At 38.0% G+C, this 21076-nt stretch overlaps 2 protein-coding genes across 4 annotated transcripts in view; both read left to right on the top strand.

Annotated features, from left to right (window-relative positions):
* The window catches only part of vcl (vinculin), a 30379-nt gene extending 12464 nt beyond the window's left edge, over positions 1-17915 (top strand). The window contains exons 3-21 of the mRNA XM_005794606.2: positions 1749-1899; positions 3066-3174; positions 3356-3478; positions 3570-3730; positions 7336-7426; positions 7509-7656; positions 8281-8434; positions 8518-8693; positions 9611-9801; positions 11666-11865; positions 12454-12582; positions 12663-12812; positions 12934-13042; positions 13831-14133; positions 14233-14357; positions 14456-14641; positions 15250-15453; positions 15546-15650; positions 16493-17915. Of these exons, the coding sequence (XP_005794663.1) occupies positions 1749-1899; positions 3066-3174; positions 3356-3478; positions 3570-3730; positions 7336-7426; positions 7509-7656; positions 8281-8434; positions 8518-8693; positions 9611-9801; positions 11666-11865; positions 12454-12582; positions 12663-12812; positions 12934-13042; positions 13831-14133; positions 14233-14357; positions 14456-14641; positions 15250-15453; positions 15546-15650; positions 16493-16639 (2962 nt within the window). The 3' untranslated portion in view covers positions 16640-17915. The remainder of the gene's footprint in view (positions 1-1748; positions 1900-3065; positions 3175-3355; positions 3479-3569; positions 3731-7335; positions 7427-7508; positions 7657-8280; positions 8435-8517; positions 8694-9610; positions 9802-11665; positions 11866-12453; positions 12583-12662; positions 12813-12933; positions 13043-13830; positions 14134-14232; positions 14358-14455; positions 14642-15249; positions 15454-15545; positions 15651-16492) is intronic.
* Positions 17916-19272: 1357 nt separating this feature from the next.
* The window catches only part of LOC102227736 (adenosine kinase-like), a 171679-nt gene continuing 169875 nt past the window's right edge, over positions 19273-21076 (top strand). For 2 of the 3 annotated variants that reach the window (XR_002753401.1, XM_023341219.1), the window contains exon 1: positions 19273-19424. Coding sequence is in view for 2 of the 3 variants with exons in the window: in XM_023341219.1 (XP_023196987.1) it covers positions 19372-19424 (53 nt within the window). In the remaining variant the exon portion in view is untranslated. Of the gene's footprint in view, positions 19425-20916; positions 21004-21076 lie in introns of those variants that run through there. The other variant, XM_005794605.3, reaches the window with a different exon arrangement.

Raw genomic sequence — 21076 nt, 5'->3', positions numbered from 1 at the left:
TCAGCTAAGTGGCAGGGTTACACTGTATTTATACAAATACAGTACAGACCAAAAGTTTGGACACACCTTTTAATTCAATGAGTTTCCTTTATTTTCATGACTATTGACATTGTAGATTCACACTGAAGGCATCAAAACTATGAATAACACATGTGGAAATTTGCACTAAACAAAAAAGTGTAAAACAACTGAAAATAGCCCTTATATTCTAGTTTCTTCAAATTAGCAACCTTTTGCTGTGATTACTGCTTTGCACACACTCTGCATTTTCTTGATGAGCTTCATGAGGTAGTCACCTGAAATGGTTTTCTCTTCATAGGTGTGCCCTGTCAGGTTAATAAGTGGGATTTCTTGCCTTATAAATAGTCATGAAAATAAAGAAAACCCATTTAATTAGAAGGTGTGTCCAAACTTTTGGTCTGTACTGTATATAACATAAACTGTATGCATGATTTACTTGCTTTCATTTAAAATAGAAGACATCAAACATATTGTTAATATTGCTGAAATAAAATCCTCTATAGAGTCTTGGTTACATAATTATCTATTGCCAACTGTAGTTTTTTGTGACCTGAAAAATGTCTGAGTTTGTCATTTCTTTGCAAGTGAGGGAAAGGTGTATTAGCCTTCTTTCCGCCAGCTGACCAGCAGTGCACTGTAGCAAGTGGGGAGTGGCAACACTGTTACTCTGCTCCATACAGCCAGAGAAGGGTAGTGTGCTACAGTTCAAAACTGCACTTTTTAAATAAAATCAATGTATACGTGGACACTGGTAAACAGCTCATGATAACTGCAGGCTGATGTTAAACTGGAACAGACCAATTCAGAATATCCACCTTGAGTTTTTTTTGTTTTGTTTTGTTTTCATAAGCCTGCTCTTAAAATACTTCAAATCAAAGTGAAGAGATTTTAGTAATTTCTTGTAATCAAGAATCATCTTTGTCTTTGGTGTCACTGTTTTTATGTTTTGGGAAACTTTATGTAAAATCATAGAATTTTTAGTTTACTCTTTTGGGAGTGTGTGTGAGTGTGTGTCCCAAAGTATAGAAGGTCAAACAAAACTCCTTCCATCATCTAAAACCATGACGTCTTTTAAAGACTTCATCAGAACTTTTAAATGGCTTCAGAAATATTTTTAGGAACATCTCACTGTTGTGTAAAATATATTGGATTCCAGTTGCTTCTTTGCAATATTCATATTTCAATGATGACACCTGCCATCTCTATCTAATTTGAGAAATAGTTGTGAATGGTGTGAAACAACTTTCCTTCTTGTAAGAGTACCTAGTATTCTAAAAACTTTGTAAGATAGAAAGAATGCAATCAAGATGGCTTCAATAACCATTACACTGTTTTTATCCATCCAAAGTCATATTCACAATTGTTAACTGAGGAAACAAAACTAGGGAAAATGCCTTTTTATTCCTGCAATATAAAGACAAGAGGTCTTTGCATTTTCTTTTATTTAAGTTGAGATTCATGTAGATTCTTTTGTGTGTTTTTAGCACTTTTAGAGAGGATGATTAGATGACGACTCCCGAGCTTTACATTTTTATTTTTGTATTTTCACGAATGAGATTAAAACAACGCAAGAAGAGACAATAAAATTGTCAATTTTGGACCAAAGTTTCCTCAGACAAATGATGATACTCATCAGGTTTCTGGAGAGCTGCCATCAGCGCTACCTCTTCCTAAACATTTTTCTTTTCTTCAACTGGTGATTATATCAATTACGTTCTGCTTACCAGAGTGGAGAATGCCTGCACAAAGCTGGTTCAAGCTGCCTCCATGCTGAAAGCCGACCCGTACTCTGTTCCTGCTCGGGATTACCTCATCGATGGATCTCGAGGCATTCTGTCTGGCACATCTGACCTGCTCCTCACTTTTGATGAGGCAGAGGTATTGATTCATTTGTTTGTTCTTTTTTAAAATTTTATACTTCAACTGTCTGGCCCACTTCTCTCAGTAAAATCAGGGAGGAGATCTAGTCTAGTATTTTACTTTGGTTGCACAAGTACCTATAAGCCCTCGCCCTTTCCATGTTTGTCTACTTGCAGGGCTTTACAACCTGTAGCCCAGGAGCCACAGATAACTGATGCTTTTAAATGTAGCTTTATAATGGCTGCTGAAGATTTCAGCAGTTTTCAGTTTTTTTCTAATAGTTGCATTGATTTCTACAACAGAATAAGACTAAATGTAAAGGTGTTGTTTTTTTAGATCTATTTTTCCTCTCATTACACAATTTTCCAAAAATGCCAACATTCAATGAAACAAAATTAACAAAAGTTTTATTTTATCTTGAAATCTAAAAATATAAATATAGTGGCAGTTTAAAAATGACAGATTTCCTGTTGCAGATATTTATCAAAAATGATAAATTGTCTGGTTTCAAAAGGTCAGGCAACAATTGTGACTCTCATTGAGTTTTTTTTTTTTTTTAGATCCACTGAGGGTAAAATTTTCTCTTTGGATTGCAAAGATTTCAGATTTAATGGTGTGATGGTTTCCTGATTAATCTGTCCTGGAAATTTCATGATCATAAATTCCTTCTCTGAAGAGCTGAGATTAAATTAGAACTTTGCTGGTTTTGCCTTTTAAATAAGGTGAGTATGCATCTGCCTCAAAAAGCCCTTGAAAAGTAAGTAAACAAGTCTGAGGACCTCTCCATATTTCTGTCTGAAAACCCCTGAATCAAACAAGGGTGACATCTATCAGCCCCATCCTTCATTTCAGCGCAGGGACAGTAACAGACCGGGAGAAGTTGCTGATCAGCGCTCTAGAATCACATATCAAATACTCTGACACGTCTGCAGGAGTCAGCAGGAGTCATCAGTCAGCGATGCCATCATGTTTTTGCAATGCAGCCGGATAATAAAGCAGTGACTCCAGCAGTCTGTGAAACAGAAGCGATTCCAGACAAAGTGGTTACAATGTCAGTAGGAAACTTTGTCAGAGTATAATTAGAGAAAATCTGTTCAGGGAAAAGGGACCAGTCATGTTTACGTACTCAGTACTTTTTCAGAATTGTGTCTGAATCAGCCTTTGTTGTCGTTTCACTGTCGCAGGTCCGTAAAATAATCCGTGTGTGCAAAGGCATCTTGGAATATCTGAGCGTGGCCGAGGTGGTGGAGTCAATGGAGGACTTGATCACATACACAAAGAATCTGGGGCCAGGTCAGTCTGCAGCATCATGAAAACTGGGGAATAGAGACAAACCGCCCTAGATGTAGGGTTACGTTATAAAACGACATCCCATGTTTTTAACACTTCAGAGTTCTATTTGATTAATTAAAATATTAAAATTAAAATCAAAAGAAAATGTCACTAGGAAGTCTGCAAATTGTCCACTTTACAGGTATGACAAAGATGGCAAAAATGATCGATGAGCGCCAGCAGGAGCTCACACATCAGGAGCATCGTGTGATGCTGGTCAATTCCATGAATACAGTCAAAGAGCTGCTACCCATCCTCATCTCAGGTATCCACACTGACTTTTTTTGTCTTGACATAAGTTTATTCTGTGCTCTGTGTTTCTTGTTGATGAGATTTTTGTTTTTTCACTCTGTTAGGTATAAAAATCTTTGTGACGACCAAGACATCTGGGAGCCAGGGTGTGGAGGAAGCCCTGAAGAACCGAAACTTCACTTATGAGAAGATGAGCGCTGAGATAAATGAGATCATCAGAGTCCTGCAGCTCACATCCTGGGATGAAGACGCCTGGGCCAATAAGGTGGGTCCAACAAGTCTGAGCTTACAGCTTAACTGTAAAAGGAAAGGTTTAATTACAGTCAGTCTGTTCAATACATTAGTTCACTATCATTCTCATTCTGAGAAACACACACGAAGGAAAGACTATACATGATATATAAATAAGTGTGCTTTTCCAGTTTTATAAATTTTTATAAATGTGTCCCTTCCTTCCTCACTTTCTTCTTACCTTCCTTTTTTCTTTGTTTTCCTGGCTTCCACCCTTCCTTCCTTGTATCTTTTCTTCCTCAAATCCTTTCTTTCCTCCTTTGTATCTGTTCTTTTTTTCCCTGTCTGTTTTCCCCCAGATTCTGTATTTAAAGGCTGTTCACTATAGAAATATTTGCCTTAAATCCAAAGTGAATTTTGGAAGGACCGAGAAGTCTGGAAGCCAGAGTCTGGAAAAATCTGGCAGTTTTACAGAAAACACGTAGCTTGTCCTCATTGCGGAGAGTCTCAGTGACTGTCTGCTGAACAGCTGCGCAGTCAGCAGCCTTTCCTCACAGTATTTCTTTGTTAAAAATCTCTTTTTTTATTAGTCTTTTATTAAAAGTGTTGGAAAAGCTGGATTTTGGGTTTTCATTAGTTGTAAGCCAGAATCATTAACATCAACGCTTGAAATACATTGTGTGTAGTGAATCTTTGCATTGTAGGGGTTTTCTGTATTATATAACTCAAAGTATATTTTTCAATGACATTCTAATTTATTGAGCTGTACTAATAATTCATAATGTAGCAGAAAAGTCTAAAATGTGTTATCTGCAGGTGGTGAATCAAGAGTCCTTTTCTTGTATAATCAATGCGCTCCCTGCTGCTTTTCTGTCTTAAAGTTTTGTAAAATGTTTTTCCTGAAACTCTTCCATCTTTGGTGACACTTCTTATTTTTTTTCTCTTGCTCCTCTTTGGTATGTTTAGTTAAATGCTTGCATTTACGTTGTTCTTCCTTTCTTTTCACTGTTTGTTCTCACTTCACCCCCTGTAGAAGGTAAGCCCCTCCCCCACCTCTGTCACGCCCTGGTTGTGCAGCAGCATGTCTGACAGATGAGTGAGCTGCTTTGTGCTCTGTGATGCCTCTGTGTGCTTCAGTTGTTAGACAGCTATGAGACTAAGAGACATTAGTTTTAGTGTTTAGAGTTTAAGGGTTGAATTTCTGACGTGTTGATATATGGAGTGTTTTTTTTTGCTCTGTATCAAGAGTTTGTATCAACATGTGAGACCCTTAAACACTGCCTCATCCTTATTGATTGACCTGAGTCATGCAGTATTGATTTTGGTGTCATTAAGGAGAGTTCTCCGAGGGTTTACATCTTCTTATCATGGATATCAGGTTTCTCCTGATGGCAGATGCACACAGAAAGCTTTCTATTTGAATCCAACAAATATTTGCCCAGTTTCCATGGAAATGAACACTAAACATGCACCTTTCTTGTCGTTTATGCTATCTATCACTCACACATGTGACAAATCATGCAACTTGAGTATAATTTGACATGCAATCAGTGGCATTGCAGAAAAATTCCTGTCAGCTTTTTAAGTTTACATAAGTGGCTTTTTCCAAACTGGCAGCCTCCTTAGAGGTAACATCAGTAAAGCAGCTGTGTGAACTGAATGTTTGAGCAGTGAAGTAATACGCCCACACTCCGTTGTCACTTCACACGTTTGTACTTCCTGTTTTTTTCCTCTTTTTTTTTACCCTGCCTTTACCTCACGCTCTGCACTAAACAGGATGCTGATATAAACATGCTAGATTTAGGCAGTTTTATTTTAAAATTCAGGTTCCTGCTTGATCTGGAAAAAATATGGAGAGAATAGAGTATGAAAAACTATTTTTATTCCCAGACTTTTCTTCTCTTATTTAATTATTTAATCCATATATTAATCCACTCATCTTACCACCCATCTATATGTATATCACTCTTGTTTCTTTTATTGCACACATCCATTTTCCCAACTGTTTATCTATATACAGTACAGACCAAATGTTTGGACACACTTTCTCATTGAATTCAATGAGAAGGTGTGTCCAAACTTAAATTTCTATTTTCAGAGTTTAGAACAAGATGAATCATCTAACTTTTAAAAATAGAAAAACTTTGGTGTAGAATGAGGCCGCCTGGGTGAGCCCATGATGTGAAAAATCAACATATGTAGCCCACTTAGAAAAAAAACAAAAACAAACCTATTTTATATATATATATATATATATATATATATATATATATATATATATATATACAGTACAGACCAAAAGTTTGGACACACCTTTTAATTCAATGAGTTTCCTTTATTTTCATGACTATTGACATTGTAGATTCACACTGAAGGCATCAAAACCATGAATAACACATGTGGAAATATGCACTAAACAAAAAAGTGTAAAACAACTGAAAATACCCCTTATATTCTAGTTTCTTCAAAGTAGCAACCTTTGCTGTGATTACTGCTTTGCACACACTCTGCATTTTCTTGATGAGCTTCAAGAGGTAGTCACCTGAAATGGTTTTCACTTCATAGTTGTGCCCTGTCAGGCTAATAAGTGGGATTTCTTGCCTTATAAATAGTCATGAAAATAAAGAAAACCCATTGAATTAGAAGGTGTGTCCAAACTTTTGGTCTGTACTGTATATACAGTACATATATATATATATATATATATATATATATATATATATATATATATATATATATATATATATTTGGTTTTGTAAGGTCTGATGTCCCTTTGGCCCCTGGTTTAGTCAGACGATAAGTTTATCCATCCATTTGCTCATCTGCAATCTGTCCATTCATTCATCTATTCCATCCATCCTCTTTCCATTCATTTGTCCACTCTTCTTTCCATTTGTTTGTCCATCTGCCCTTTTTTCTCTCGTCTGAAAATCCAGATATGAAACCTTCGTAAACAAGACACCAACAGGAGAATAAAAAAATTCCATAAAATTGTTACTACTTTTATTATTCCTTAAAATACAACTACAATTTCTGGAAATCTGTGTGTGCAAATTATGAAACGTTGATATGAACCCTTTTAATCACTCAGTTAGAATTTTGATTTACATCTGAGATTAAATAATGAAGACCGAAGCTGCTATATGAAGAAATATGTTTTCCCAATTTCTGTTCCTCAAGAAAAAAAAAGAGAACTTATCTTTTTACTCCCAACAGGACTCTGCTTTGTTTGGACTTCAACAATGGCAAGTCTCATTGTTGAATCTGTGGCTGTTGGAAGGACTATATTTCCATCCACTTTGAGAGAGATGGAACAACATTTAGCTTTTTTTAATATGACGCTCTGTTCAGACTGTTAATCATGAAGCAAGCTGCATGGTTTGAATTGTTCTGCCTGATGGATTGTAATGATGCTTGTCGTATGGATTTTAACAAATGTTTATTTTGCTAAAAACAAAATAGCAGTTTAACCAATAAAGTACTTACACTGATCAATTAACAGGCTCAAAATAAAAAGCCTGTGATTGAAAAAGAGATTTCTTAATGATCAATTAGCATATTATGATTCAAGGACAGAAAAATAAAAATACTAGGTTTGTTCTGGAAATGAAGATAAATTCTATTCTTTCCCATTTAAAGGACACTGAGGCCATGAAGAGGGCTCTGGGACTGATTGATTCAAAGATGGCTCAGGCTAAAAGCTGGTTGAGGGATCCAAACGCTCCACCAGGTAGACAGAAAACGCATCCTGCTCATGTGACTCGTCTAGGAAGATTATTGGTGGATCTTACTCTGATTTGTTGGACCTACAGGGGACGCTGGCGAGCAGGCCGTCCGTCAGATCCTGGATGAAGCCGGGAAAGTCGGTGAGCTCTGTGCTGGGAAGGAGCGCAGGGACATCCTGGGAACGGCCAAGACTCTGGGTCAGATGACTGACCAGGTGTCTGAGATGAGGGCAAGGTAGACACAGGAATAGTCCATACTTTCACTGAAATACAAAGTTGTGCACAATTAATAATTGGAATAGTGAAAAAAAACTAAATATTTTGCAGATTTTTAATCTGTAAAAAAATTATTGACAGGCATATATCTTCCTGTGCTGATCTTTCTTATAAAATCCCATTAAAATACTGAATAATAGTGGGTTATGCTCAGAATTGGGTAGTAACTAGTTACAAAGAAGAACTTTTTGGAGTATTTTTACTACGCTGTACTTTTTACTTTTACTTGAGTCACTTTACTATGAAGTATCGCTACTCTTAGTTGAGTAAAATATCTGAATACTCAATCGACTGTGAGTAACTTCACTGAATGAAAAATAGGCTTGTTTTAATTAGAAGTTCACCAGATACAGACACCTAGAGTTTTTGCTAATGTTTTATAATTATTTATATACATTATTGTCATAAAGTAAAAATATGTTGTAGTAGGGGTACAGTTAAGTACAATTTTTGTGCTTTTGCAAGGATCTGCATTCTATTCTAAAACCAGACTATGAGGCTTAAACACTGGTCGGTCACTGGTTAAACAGACAACATTGGTAGTGTAAAAGCTCAATGATATTTCACTTTTTACCCCCACCAGAGGTCAAGGAGCATCCCCGGCTGCCATGCAGAAGGCACAGCAGGTTTCCCAGGGGCTCGACGTTCTGGCCGGCAAGGCTGGCAATGCTGCTCGCAAACTCGAGGCCATGACCAACTCCAAGCAGGCCATCGCCAAAAGGATCGACGCTGCACAAGTGAGTCAGCAGATCTGAGTCCACAAAACAGAGATTCAGACAATCTCTACACTGTGTTCGAATGGTTTGGTGTCTTTGCACAGAGCTGGCTTGCAGACCCCCATGGCAGCCCAGAGGGAGAGGAGAATATCAAGGCCCTCCTCAATGAGGCCAGAAAGATTGCAGACATGTGTGAGGATCCCAAAGAAAGAGAAGAGATTTTGCGCTCTGCTGGAGAGCTGGCCGCCATGACTGCCAAGCTGTCTGAACTCAGAAGACAGTGAGTTACTCTGGGCTTATATCTGTCTCAGTAAATCCAGTTGGTCTATTTTCATACACAGTTACAGCTCCTCACATACTTTCTTCCAGAGGTTAAATCATTCCTGCATTTGTAGACAGGCTTCCTACACTGTCTGTAAAAGTTAGGAACTTGATATCAGTGTTTCCAGCTCTGGTTAAGCACAGAAAGTAAAATGGGATTATAAGGTACAGAACTAATTTTCTGCGTCATTACTTAAATATTTACTGTCCCCTCTTTTGTCATCTTTTCCTTCCTTGTATTTTTCCTTCCTTTTTTTCTTCTTTTGTCTTGTGTTCTTCCTTATTCTTTCAGTTATCTCTTTTATCTGTCTTATTTGTGTGCAGGACTTTGGGAAAATTAGATGTTTTTAAATAAAGTGGACTTCATTGCTCACTTTTTTCTCTAATTCCTTATTTGTACTTTTTATCCTAGTGTCCTTCAATTTTCACTTTCTTCTTTTTCTTTACTTCCTTCATCTCTTGTGTCCTTCCTCTCTCATTTTGTTTGGTCATTTTTCTGCTATCATTCCTCTTTTTCTTTACTATCCTTCTATCCTTCATTCTGTCCTTCGATTGCCTTCTTTTCTAGTGTTTTTTTCCTTTTTTTCCTTATTTTTTCTGTCCATGCTTGTCTTTCTTGTCCGTTTTCATTCCTTTCTGGTCTTTCCTTTCTTCATTTCTTGTTGGTTGTTGGTTTCTGTTTGCACGCTTCATATAGACTTGGACTTATTGTGTTCTCGTTGCGAAAAGACACAACAGTGAAATTTTTATAACAGTCTACCATAGCAATGTCTGCCATAAGTTGATAAGGAATCTTTACATTTATATTGGAAAATGTTGCCTATTACATAGATTTTGTTTCAGCCATATCTTTATAATAAATGTGTCTCTTAATAGGGGTAAAGGTGACACTCCTGAGGCCCGAGCTTTGGCCAAGCAGATAGCAACAGCCCTGCAGAACCTGCAGTCGAAGACCAACAAGGCTGTGGCCAACAGCCGGCCTGCGAAGGCCGCCGTCCACCTGGAGGGGAAGACGGAGCAGGCGCAGCGCTGGATTGACAACCCCACCGTGGACGACAGCGGTGTGGGTGAGTCTGGCATCCATCCTCCTAAACTTCTTTGTCTCTTTCACACTCAAGCACATTCCTTCCACTCCTCTGGTGACCTCATGCAGAACATGTTCTCCCATCCCTGCTGTGTTGTCCTTTGGTTTCTGGCAGGACTCCACAAAAATGTGGACAACATTTTTATGTGTTTACAAAAGCAGCTGGAGGTGGAAAAAAAACATGATATAGTGGAAGTTACTTCAGGAATAAGTGTACCAAAATTATCAATATTTTTTGCCCAGTCATTGTATTTCTGCCTTTACATTTATTCAAATTTGACTTTCATTTAATAATTGTGAATTTGGCAATTAATAAAGCTAAACTAAATCAAATAAATGTTATTGAGTGTGTACTTGGCACACACACAATCATTTGATCATAGAGAGTTACAATAAAAGGGATTTGATCATTTGATGACTTTTGCTCTGTTTGCTTTTAGGTTTTTGAATACATTGAAACATTTTCATAGCTCTACCTAATTTGTATCTTATTTTCATGCTTCTTTCTGACAGCGGAGAAAATGTAACTTGTCACTCTTGTTGCTCCACATTTCCTATTTGCTTTGTACTTTAAGTTGGACTATTTGTAAAACAAATTGGTTTTTTGAGCTTTATCTTTTCTCTCATAGTTCAAATAAAGAGCACATATTTCATCTTTTGCCTCAAGATGTTTACAAGTGGCAAATAATGTTGAAATATTAGTGATTCGGGTGCATAAATATCCACACCTCTTATTATGTTTTATATATATATATACATATAATTTAAAAAAAAACTTGATCATGTTACAATAAACGGTAGTTTGAATGGGATTTTATGTAATAGATCAACACAAAGTTGAAGAAAAACCATGCATGTTTTTTACAGCTAAAAACAGTTTTCAGTGTTCATTTGTTTCCATCCCCCCTTCTTCAAAACTTTCTAAAATAACCTTTAGTTGAAATTACTGCTGCAGGTGCTTTTTGAGTATGCCACCTGCTTTGCAGAGATATATTTGTCCCTCTTATTATCAAAATAGGTTAGTCAGATTGGATGGCAATCATCTGCAAGTCTTGCCTCAGATTCTCAATTAGCTTTAGGTCTGGGCTTTGATTGTGCCATCTTGGTGGTTTGATGTAAACCACTCATTGTTGCTCCAGCTGTATGTTTACAGTCATGGTCCTGCTGAAAGATGAACCTCCATCGCAGTCTTACGGAGCTTCTGTCATGTGTTCTACCAGAATCGTGTATTTTGATTAAGGCTGCACAATATTATTTTTTTTAACATAGAATAGTATTGGTAAATATTGTTACATTTAGCGTTTAGAGCTCAGTATGTATACTCAGAATAAATTATACTAGGCTGGACACTATTTACCAAGTAGGTGACAACTGAAGAAAGTTGGTTGCATTGCATTTTATTTCTGGGGATAAGAGTAAATTGATACAAATGGGAAGTTTTTCAGATTATTTGTAAACAAAAATCATGTATCCTTTTAACTATTTTGTAATCTGTTACTTAAATAATAACAATAATAGTGTAATAGTAATTTAATTTTGTGCAAAATGTAAAAAAGTCTGCAATGCTTTTGGCATTGTTTTTACATTTTCTAGAATTTTATGTGGAACTGAAGTCAAAACAATAGATTTGTATTGTAGTTATGAATTAGCCTGCAGGAAGTAAACTGGTCTAGCTACAAAGGAAATAAGTGTTATGATGCAGCACAAATCAAGAACAGAAATTTGCTGTTTTGGTGGCACAGAAAAAAAACAAGGAACTTCTGTTTGCTTTTTTATCAGTTCTGTTTCAAAGATAATCATCTGCATTCAAGCCTGTAAAATGTTTCCTATGTGATCTGTGCTTTCAGGCCAGGCAGCCATCCGTGGGCTGGTGGCCGAGGGCCGCCGGCTGGCCAACGCTCTGCAGGGCCCGTACAGGCAGGAGCTGATGGGGAAGTGCGAGCAGGTGGAGCAGCTCATGGCGCAGCTGGCTGACTTGGCCGCCCGTGGCGAAGGGGACTCCCCGCAGGCACGCGCCGTGGCTCAGCAGCTCCAGGAAGCCTTGAAAGTAAGACTGCTACTCACACGCCACCAGCAGCTCTCAATGCTTCAGAGGGAGAGCTTAGGATATACATGATTAAATGGCTCCCTCTGCTGGTTGTTTGTGGCAGAAGAAATAAAAGTGGTTATTTTGGATTTCTGGGAAATTTCAGGCTTGTAATGTATTGTTGTGTTTCTAGAAAATGTAATGGTGTAATTTCAGTGGCATAGATGGTAAAATATATCTTGATATTTTTTGGTTTATAAAGTAAAATCTAGTGCTTTCTCATACTTGCTCTGGAAATGTACATGTTTCATGTCATTTTTCAGTTCTGCTTGTTACTTAAGATAACAAGAAGAACAAGTCAACCAAACTAATGCTAAAATTCTAATTTTTAAGAAATATTTCCAAATATTTCTTCATAATATCTGAATAAAATGTCTAAGGATGTTCATTTGTCTCACTGCAGTGCTCCTTTACAACCAATTTTTGCAAACTGGGTTATATTTAAATATTTTTTATATTCATAAAAACTAAGAAATGACATGTTTTAAAATCAACAAATATTTCATGAGGTCGCTAGTTTGCAGTAATATGTGTTCATCCTTCTCTCAGGACCTGAAAGGAAAGATGCAGGAGGCAATGACTCAGGAAGTGTCTGACATCTTCAGTGACACCACCACCCCCATCAAGTTGCTGGCAGTGGCTGCTACAGCGCCCCTCGACGCTCCCAACAGAGATGAGGTCACTGGGATATTAATCTGCAGAGTGCTGTATTCTTTCTGTCAGTACTTTTGAGTCCCAACTTTACTTTGAATGTGTAGGTCTTTGAGGACAGAGCCGCCAACTTCGAGAACCACGCCAATAGGCTCGGCGCCACGGCCGAGAAGGCGGCCGCAGTCGGCACTGCGAACAAGAGTACAGTGGAGGGAATCCAGGCTGCCGTCAAGTCAACCAGAGATCTAACACCACAAGTAGGTCAAGGTTGAGTGGTTTTCTGTTCCGGTTTGACCACCACCCTGAAACAAAAGCCACAGAAACGGTTCAAGAGTTTCTCACTTCTGTTAGTTATAACTAGTTCATTGTTTTTTTTAGGTGGTGTCTGCTGCTCGCATTCTGCTGAGAAACCCTGGCAACCAAGCAGCATATGAACATTTTGAGACCATGAAGAATCAGTGGATTGACAATGTGGAAAAGATGACTGGTAAGCTGCAAAAGTATTCACACCCCTGGACTTTTCCCACATTTTGTCACATTACAACTAGAAGCTTTCCTGAGTTTTATTGGAACTCTCTGTGATAGAGAAACACATTACAGAGGAAAAGAGGGAAAGCAATACATGACTATGTAAATACAAAGCTGAAAGGTGTGGTGTATTCAGCTGCTCCGAGTTCTTTGTTGGACCTCATTTCACTGCAATTTAAGCTGCACATCGAGTGAAATTGAATCTTTGGTGTAAAACACTCCACTGTTGCGCCAACTGTATTTTTAATGGTGTTTTCTTTCAATAGTGGCATTTTTCTTGCCACGCTTTCAGAAATTCCAGATTATTAGATTGTCTGACTAACTTTTGTCTTAATAGATTCTCCCACCTGAGTTGTGGAGTTCTGCAAGTCCTCCAGAGTTACAATAGGCCTCCTAATCATTAAGGTTCTCAAACAAACCTTTGGAGCTTTCACAGAACACTTTTACTTTTTACTATTGGTGAATTTGGTGACTTCTGGGAAACTTTTACACCGGATTTTATTTAGGGGAGTCAACGTAACAAAGGTCTTTATAAAACTGTATCCCTATTTGTATTTCTATTTGAAAACTGTGTAGCATTTTCCTTCCACTTCACAATCGTGTGCTGCCCTGCGGTGATTTATCACACAAAATCTCCAAGAGGTGTAATTTGTGGTTGCTAGGAAATGTGCAAAAGTTTTAGTGGTATTTATAGTTTTCCACTAAACAAACCTTCAAGTTACTGATCGGTCTTCTGTGCTTTACCAGTTTTGGTCGATGAGGCCATTGATACCAAATCTCTGCTGGACGCCTCTGAGGAGGCCATAAAGAAGGACTTGGATAAATGCCGCGTTGCCATGAACAATCACCAGCCTCAGATGCTGGTGGCCGGCGCCACCAGCATTGCCCGAAGAGCCAACCGCATCCTTCTGGTGGCAAAACGAGAGGTGGAGAACTCCGAAGATCCCAAATTCAGAGAAATAGTGAAAGCTGCATCAGATGAACTGAGCCGGACGATTTCTCCCATGGTGATGAATGCAAAGGCTGTGGCTGGAAATATCCAGGATCCAAGTAAGTAACGGTTGCTAATGAGAAGGATTTCTTTTTGGGTTCTGTTTGAAACCCTGAGAAGAGTAAAAATATGGTTTTTTATTTTTTTTTATTTTGCAGATCTTCAGAAGGGATTTTTGGATTCGGGTTATAAGATTCTTGGAGCTGTAGCAAAAGTTAGGGAGGCCTTCCAGCCTCAAGAGCCAGACTTCCCACCACCACCTCCGGAGCTGGATCAGCTCAGCGTAAGAACATAAACGACCACGACTTAGAAATAACACAAGTCAACCAAAGTGTCCAAACGCTTGTGTGCTTTACCTGTCAAATTACTTTACCTGTACAGCTTAATGATGAAGCAGCACCTCCCAAGCCTCCTCTTCCAGAGGGAGAAGTTCCTCCACCCAGACCTCCTCCTCCTGAGGAGAAAGACGAGGAGTTCCCAGAGCACAAAGCTGGAGAGAAAGTCAATGAGCCCATGATGGTGGCTGCTAGGCAGCTTCACGACGAAGCCCGCAAATGGTCCAGCAAAGTAAGGGCTCACTAAAACAAAGTTTACAGCACAGGTCAATGTGCAACTGGGCCATTATCAACATTTTTTATGTATGTGCAATTGAAAGTTGCACCAAATTGGACTTGTTAGTACCTGGAGGAAACAACATGCATTAGCTCAGTCTCTTGTCCAAGAATGCAAACAAGAGTTAGTTTTTTTTTAACTGTTATAATGGCTTCTACCTTATGAGTGTTAATGCATTGAAAACATAACACTAGAAGGTGAAATGCAAGTCATCTGTAGCCTGTTAATCTGCCAACTGCCTTTTGCACAGCAGGAAATCTCATTGTCATTGCTACACCTTCATTGAACTGGGTCAAGGGAATCTCTTTCTAAAGCATTAGGTCCAGAGGGGGAGATTCAAGAAACTCTGAAAAACCTAATAAGGTATTAACCTAAGATTGTTCCATTGTGGTTACAGTTTAGAAAGTAAGTAAAGCCTCTCCAAATTGCATAGACATCTGTAACTGTTGTGGATCTCTAAATGAAGTTCATAAAGAAGGACATTGTGTTCATCATGTCAGTTTTCTGGGGTAGACAGAACAAATACGCTTTCAAGCACTTGCTGATTCTGTTGATCCTCACAGGGAAACGACATCATCGGCGCTGCCAAGCGAATGGCCCTGCTCATGGCAGAGATGTCCCGTTTGGTGCGTGGAGGCAGCGGAAACAAACGCGCCCTGATCCAGTGCGCCAAGGACATCGCCAAAGCCTCTGACGAAGTCACACGGCTGGCGAAGGAAGTGGCCAAGCAATGTACCGACAAACGAATCAGGACCAACCTGCTCCAGGTCCGTAAAAGAAACCATTAAGTTACAAACTGATAATGTCTTAATTTTAAAAAAGTTATGTACTGTATTTTGACACTTTGACCTCATTTCAGGTGTGTGAGCGCATTCCCACCATCAGCACTCAGCTCAAAATCTTGTCCACTGTCAAGGCCACCATGTTGGGCCGTACCAACATCAGTGAAGAGGAGTCTGAGCAGGTGAGAATATTTATTGACTTCCTGATATTATCTTAATATGAATATGGTCCCCATGCAGTCTAGAAAAGTATAGAGTTTGTTTCTCATGTCTAGATCCATATGGAAAGCAAAAATGTTCATTTATCCTTCTTTGTCCATCTCATTATCTGGTTAACCATCCAACCATCTAGTTATCAGTCTATTTGTTAATCCATCGATTCAACCACCCGTTTATTTATCCTACTGAATTATCTCTTTATCCATTTGCCTGTGCATCTTTCCCTTTTGTATCCCTGTGTCCCTCCTGTCATCCATCTTTTTTTCTTAAATTGTCAATTTTTTCATTTTTTTTTCTGTTCTGTCAATTTATTTGTCAATGCATCTTTTAATCCATCAGTTTATCCATCCATGTGGCCCATTTGTTTATTAATCAGTATCTGTCAGTTCATTCATTCATTCATTAGATAGAGGTCCACTCCTCTATCTGTATGTCCATCCATTTATCAATCCAAATCTCCCTCCATTATCTCTCCGTTCATCCATCTCTCCATCCATTTTTCCATTTTCCTTAAATCTATCACCCCTGTCCATTTTATCTTTTGTGCATTCATTCATTTTTCATCCTCCTGTCCATTTGTTCATCTTTATAATCTGTGGTGGTTACAGATTTAACATGCAAAACCTCTGTTTGAAAATCTGAAGTATGAAGTATGTCCATAGTGATAATTAAAACTGACCATTAGGTTGTGATGTCTGGAAATTTGGGCATGGAATCAACTGGAAAAATATTTGTGAATCTTTTGCAAAGTCATCACTTAAAACCTCCCTCATCATTGAATCTCTTTTTATTCTTTGTGCTTCAGGCGACTGAAATGTTGGTCCACAACGCTCAGAACCTGATGCAGTCTGTGAAGGAGACTGTCAGAGAAGCGGAGGCGGCCTCCATTAAGATCCGGACAGATGCAGGTTTCACCCTCCACTGGGTCAGAAAGACCCCCTGGTATCAGTAAGAGACGAGCTATCAGTCCTCTGCTTGGTGCTGGTTCTGCCCAGCTGTTCATGGGGACGATGAATGGACAGACATATGCTTCATCAAAGCAACGATTACACTGCCCCACGTCTATATATGGGCAAAGTTTCTCCCTCATATGTCCTGTCTGTAGCGATTGCTGTTCTGATATAATATAAAAGGTGGGACTGTTAATTTGAAATATATTTTAGGGGTTATGATAAAGAATTCTTGAAATATGCATATTTATATATTGATCAGAGGTTAGATTTCATATCATGTGAGAGTAATTATGTGTGGACTTTTCTAGATCTAGACCACATTAAGTTAAATTGAATTAAAGAACATTTTTATATCTTTATACTGAATATTTTATTATCACAATTACTTCTGCTTTGCTTGGATAAGCACATAAACTTAAGGAGTTGTTATAAGTACAGCAGAGTAAGTAAGTACAGCATTGCTTCCGTTTGATGTTCTGTACTACATGAAGCGAAAGAGAAATGCTGATATTTGTTTCATTTTGTGTTGTAGCAGTCTAGAGTTCTGCCAAAGATATTTCATCCACACTCTGTTTAATCCATAACGCATATTTGAGTTGAAATTTAGGGAACAAGTTTCTGATTTGACTCATTCAAGTCATTCTAGATTGCATTAAGATAACATCTATTAAACAGCCTTGTGCTACTTTATGTAGCCTAAAAGCCATTTGTTTACTATTGCTAGCATGCTATGAGAGTTTGAATAAAACCTCCTGCTTTTGTTTTTGGCACACATGTTCACTTTTTTTTGTGTGTGCACAAGTCTTGAAAAAAAAAGACTTTATATAGCAAAGAATGAGCAACACTTTATCATAAAGCACAATAACTGCAGCTGTTAATCTAAGTTGTCTTGATACACTAAATAGAACTGATCACCTTTTGTGGTAATTCTGTATTAGATACTTTTAAAATGCCAGAAGCTTTTTTTTCTTGTTTTTTGTGGAAGTTTACTTTAGGCGTCAAACAAACTGATGTGCCTTGAATTGCGATTGATATTTTCATTTTCAGATGTTTTGTATTGTTTGTACAAGCTGTCAGTGTTAATTTGTTCAGAACACTTATTGTACAGGATTCTTCTTTAAAGCCTTTTGTCAAATACTCACAAAATACTCTATGCAAACCACGTTTCCCCTCAACAAAAAAATTATGCAACTTGGTTGGGATATAATGGGTCTGAAAGATAATTTTGCTTTAGCATTGTTCACAATTTTGTAATAAAGCATTTTATAACACTCAGTTTGTTTGTTGCTGTTGTTTTTTTTTTTGCATCAGTAGAAAAGAATGAAGTCTTTTTACTCTGATGCTATCAAGTCAGTCAACCAAAGCAGCTCAACACAGGAGTGCAAACAGTTTCTTCCTGATTTACAACCCACCTCTGCGGTACCGTTTGTTCCCTGGGAGACATAATTATTGCATGGCTGAGTTTTAAGACTGAGACAGTGGGCTCAGAAAACACGATAATTCAATAAGAATAGAGGTAGTGAAGGCTTTAAAGAAGACTTACCCAAACATTAAGATGAGTAGATAAAGGCTACCCATGTTCTAAGCATCAGAGAATCAAAGATGCATTTATGAAAGGTTTCTGAAACTTTTAGTTCCAATATAGACGGAACAACCAAAGAACATCCTCTAAAAGTTTCCATATGGTTAACCACAACTTTCACAATGTAACCTTCAGGAAACCATTCCTAAAGGTTGTCGGTTAGTTTTAACATTCATAGTGTAACCTTTGGTGAACTTTCAATAAACCTCTAAATATTCTTTTATAATGTTCTACTTTCTCAAAGCAGCAGTGGCGCCGATTGGACAGCAGCCTCGTTTCCGTCAAGCTGCCCTAGAGGCTGCAATGTTGCTTACCTCCAATTGTGTGTTTAAGTGAGTGAACGACTGTTGTATACAGAGCTTTCTAGTTTCTAGACTTGAGAAAAGTGCTATACTAGTGTAGGTAATTTACTATTTAATAGTGGTAACTGCAGGGGGTCATTAAGGAATGTTATTCTTAGTTCCTAAGGTTAGCCAGCAGTGCCACTACTCCCTTTATATAAACATTGATGGTGCAACCTTCTAAGGTCTAACAGGAATTATTCTCAGACTGTTTTCAGTATTGACTGTGTGATCTCCAGGAAATGTTCTGTCATGGTTTTCTAAAGGAAACTAAAGGTTTCACCACATAACCATCAAAAGAAATCTTTCTCTAGCTTTACGTTGCAACCTTCAGGGGATATTTTGCAAAGGATGTTGGGTATAACGTTGACAGTGTGACTGTAGCTCTACAGGGGAAAGTAAAAACTTTAATAGTTTGAATATTCTTGAAACATTCCCTGAAGGTTTGCAGCAACTTCAATAGTGATTATGTGCAGTTTTTTTTTTTTTGCTTGTGAATCCATACTCTCAGCATCGTTAAATGTTAAAACGTTTCATCATCAGCTTGGAAAGGGCAACCTTTGAAGGGGAACTTGATGTAATTCAATAACTTTGACTCTCCGTAAAGTGAGTAAGCACAATGATTCCTAACAACAAATAAACTCTTATTTTCCCCCTGTTTATTTTTCACGCGGTCGAACAATTTGTTCTGTATGGTTTGATGGGGAGGAAGCGGTAGCTTCCTGCTACTCTTCCCTGCCAGAGAGGAAAAGAAAGAGGCTGTAGAGATTCTTCATCAACAACGGACGCGTTGGACACGTGAAGAGAGATGTCTAAGGAAGAAACAGCCGCGTCGACTTGGAAGATGAAGACGGCGTTGAGGTAAAAATAATAAAAAAAAAACCAAACAAAAACGGGGTTGTTTTAATGAAGCGAAGTGATGCGCCGAGCTCCGCGCTGCTAGCCGCTGCTGCTAGCCGTTAATTGCAGCTAGCGTCTGCGGTGTTGTGTTAACTGACAGCTGGAGCTGCGGGGAGAAGGCGCTTCAACCTTAATACATTTTCCTCCTCTGTACCCCGCTCTCATTTAGACTCTTTCTATACACCGCCTATTGGGTCATGACGAAACAAATCACAGCTAGCAGACTGCCGTGATTTCATGGTTGCCCAACATGACTGGAACACGGAAAAAAAAAAAAAAAAATGTCGCTGCATACATCCAACCAACCAACCAACCAACCAACCAACCTCTAACTGTCCTTTAAAGAAGAGTTTTTAATGAGAACGAATCAGGAAGAACGAAGTATGTTATTTTGACAAAGATAAATTGTTGACAGTGTTAAACAAGCCAGAAATAAACTTATTGGTTGAGTAAGAAGTTAAGGCAGTGTTTGAATCACGTTTTGTTTATGAAAAAAATAACCAGTAGCGTTTATATTTAACGGCAAAACAATAACATTCGGAATGACTTTAACTGTTAGCATTAAATAAATAATACATGAATATAAACAAACGATGAGGTTGTTGATTTGTTTACAAATGAAACAAATCAATGAAGTGAACCGTGCGGCGTTCAATTGACCTGGGAAAGCTAGTTATCAGCCGCAAACTATTCTCTAAGGTTTTCATTAAACACTGGTGAGTGTAAGTCATTAAGTATTTCAAAATAGTGTAAAGAACCATTGTTTTAGAAAATGTATTATTATTATTATTATTATTATTATTATTATTATTATTATTATTATTATTATTATTATTATTATTATCAGGTGTTGTGTTTTGTAATAACCTTTTAATGGGAGCTAACAAGTTTTAGGTGGAGATGCACAGATCAGGCTTTTCCTGGCTGATAACTGTTTCTGATATTTTTACGGTCTAATCTGCAGATACGGATTTTGACCAATAACGCATGCACAAGAAAATAAATGTTTCTTCTTTGATGAAGGTGTGGGCTATAAATACAACAGAAAATGAAAGTCCCCGTTTATGCATCACGTGTATGCCCCAAGCCATCTGATTCTGATTAAGCTTGTGCATTTATGAACCAAAAGTGGTGAAACTATGAATTAACATCTCTAGATTTATATATTTTAAATGCATTATTAATTGACATATGATGAGCTAATGGCTCTGCATACACTATATCATACATCTTACAATAATATTGGCTAATATAACAGGGTTTACATTACATTACATTACACTACATTACAAGTTCTCGTTTTCTCCATTGACCTCAAATGCAGCACTGAAAGCCCTACAATATTTGCTCTATGTGTAGCCAATCACATGCCTAGAAGGTCACCAAAGACCAGCCCACTCTTTTCACCAACATTAGGGTTGGTCCAAAGTGGAGCTCTAGTTCCTGGACTCAGAAAGCACGTTGGTTTTGTCAGAGAGGGGGAAAGCTGTTGATCATTTAATATGCTGCAGGAATTTTCTGACATCATGCCAACACCAAGGTGAGATCCAAACCAAGAAATACTCTGCAAAGGGCAGTAGAGCTGTTAAGATTGATGTTTTGAGGAAATGCTT

Source organism: Xiphophorus maculatus, chromosome 10 (assembly GCF_002775205.1).
Source record: "Xiphophorus maculatus strain JP 163 A chromosome 10, X_maculatus-5.0-male, whole genome shotgun sequence".
In the NCBI taxonomy this organism is placed as follows: domain Eukaryota; kingdom Metazoa; phylum Chordata; class Actinopteri; order Cyprinodontiformes; family Poeciliidae; genus Xiphophorus; species Xiphophorus maculatus.
Note: the sequence above shows the minus strand (reverse complement) of the source record. Positions and strands in the feature narration are given on the sequence as shown.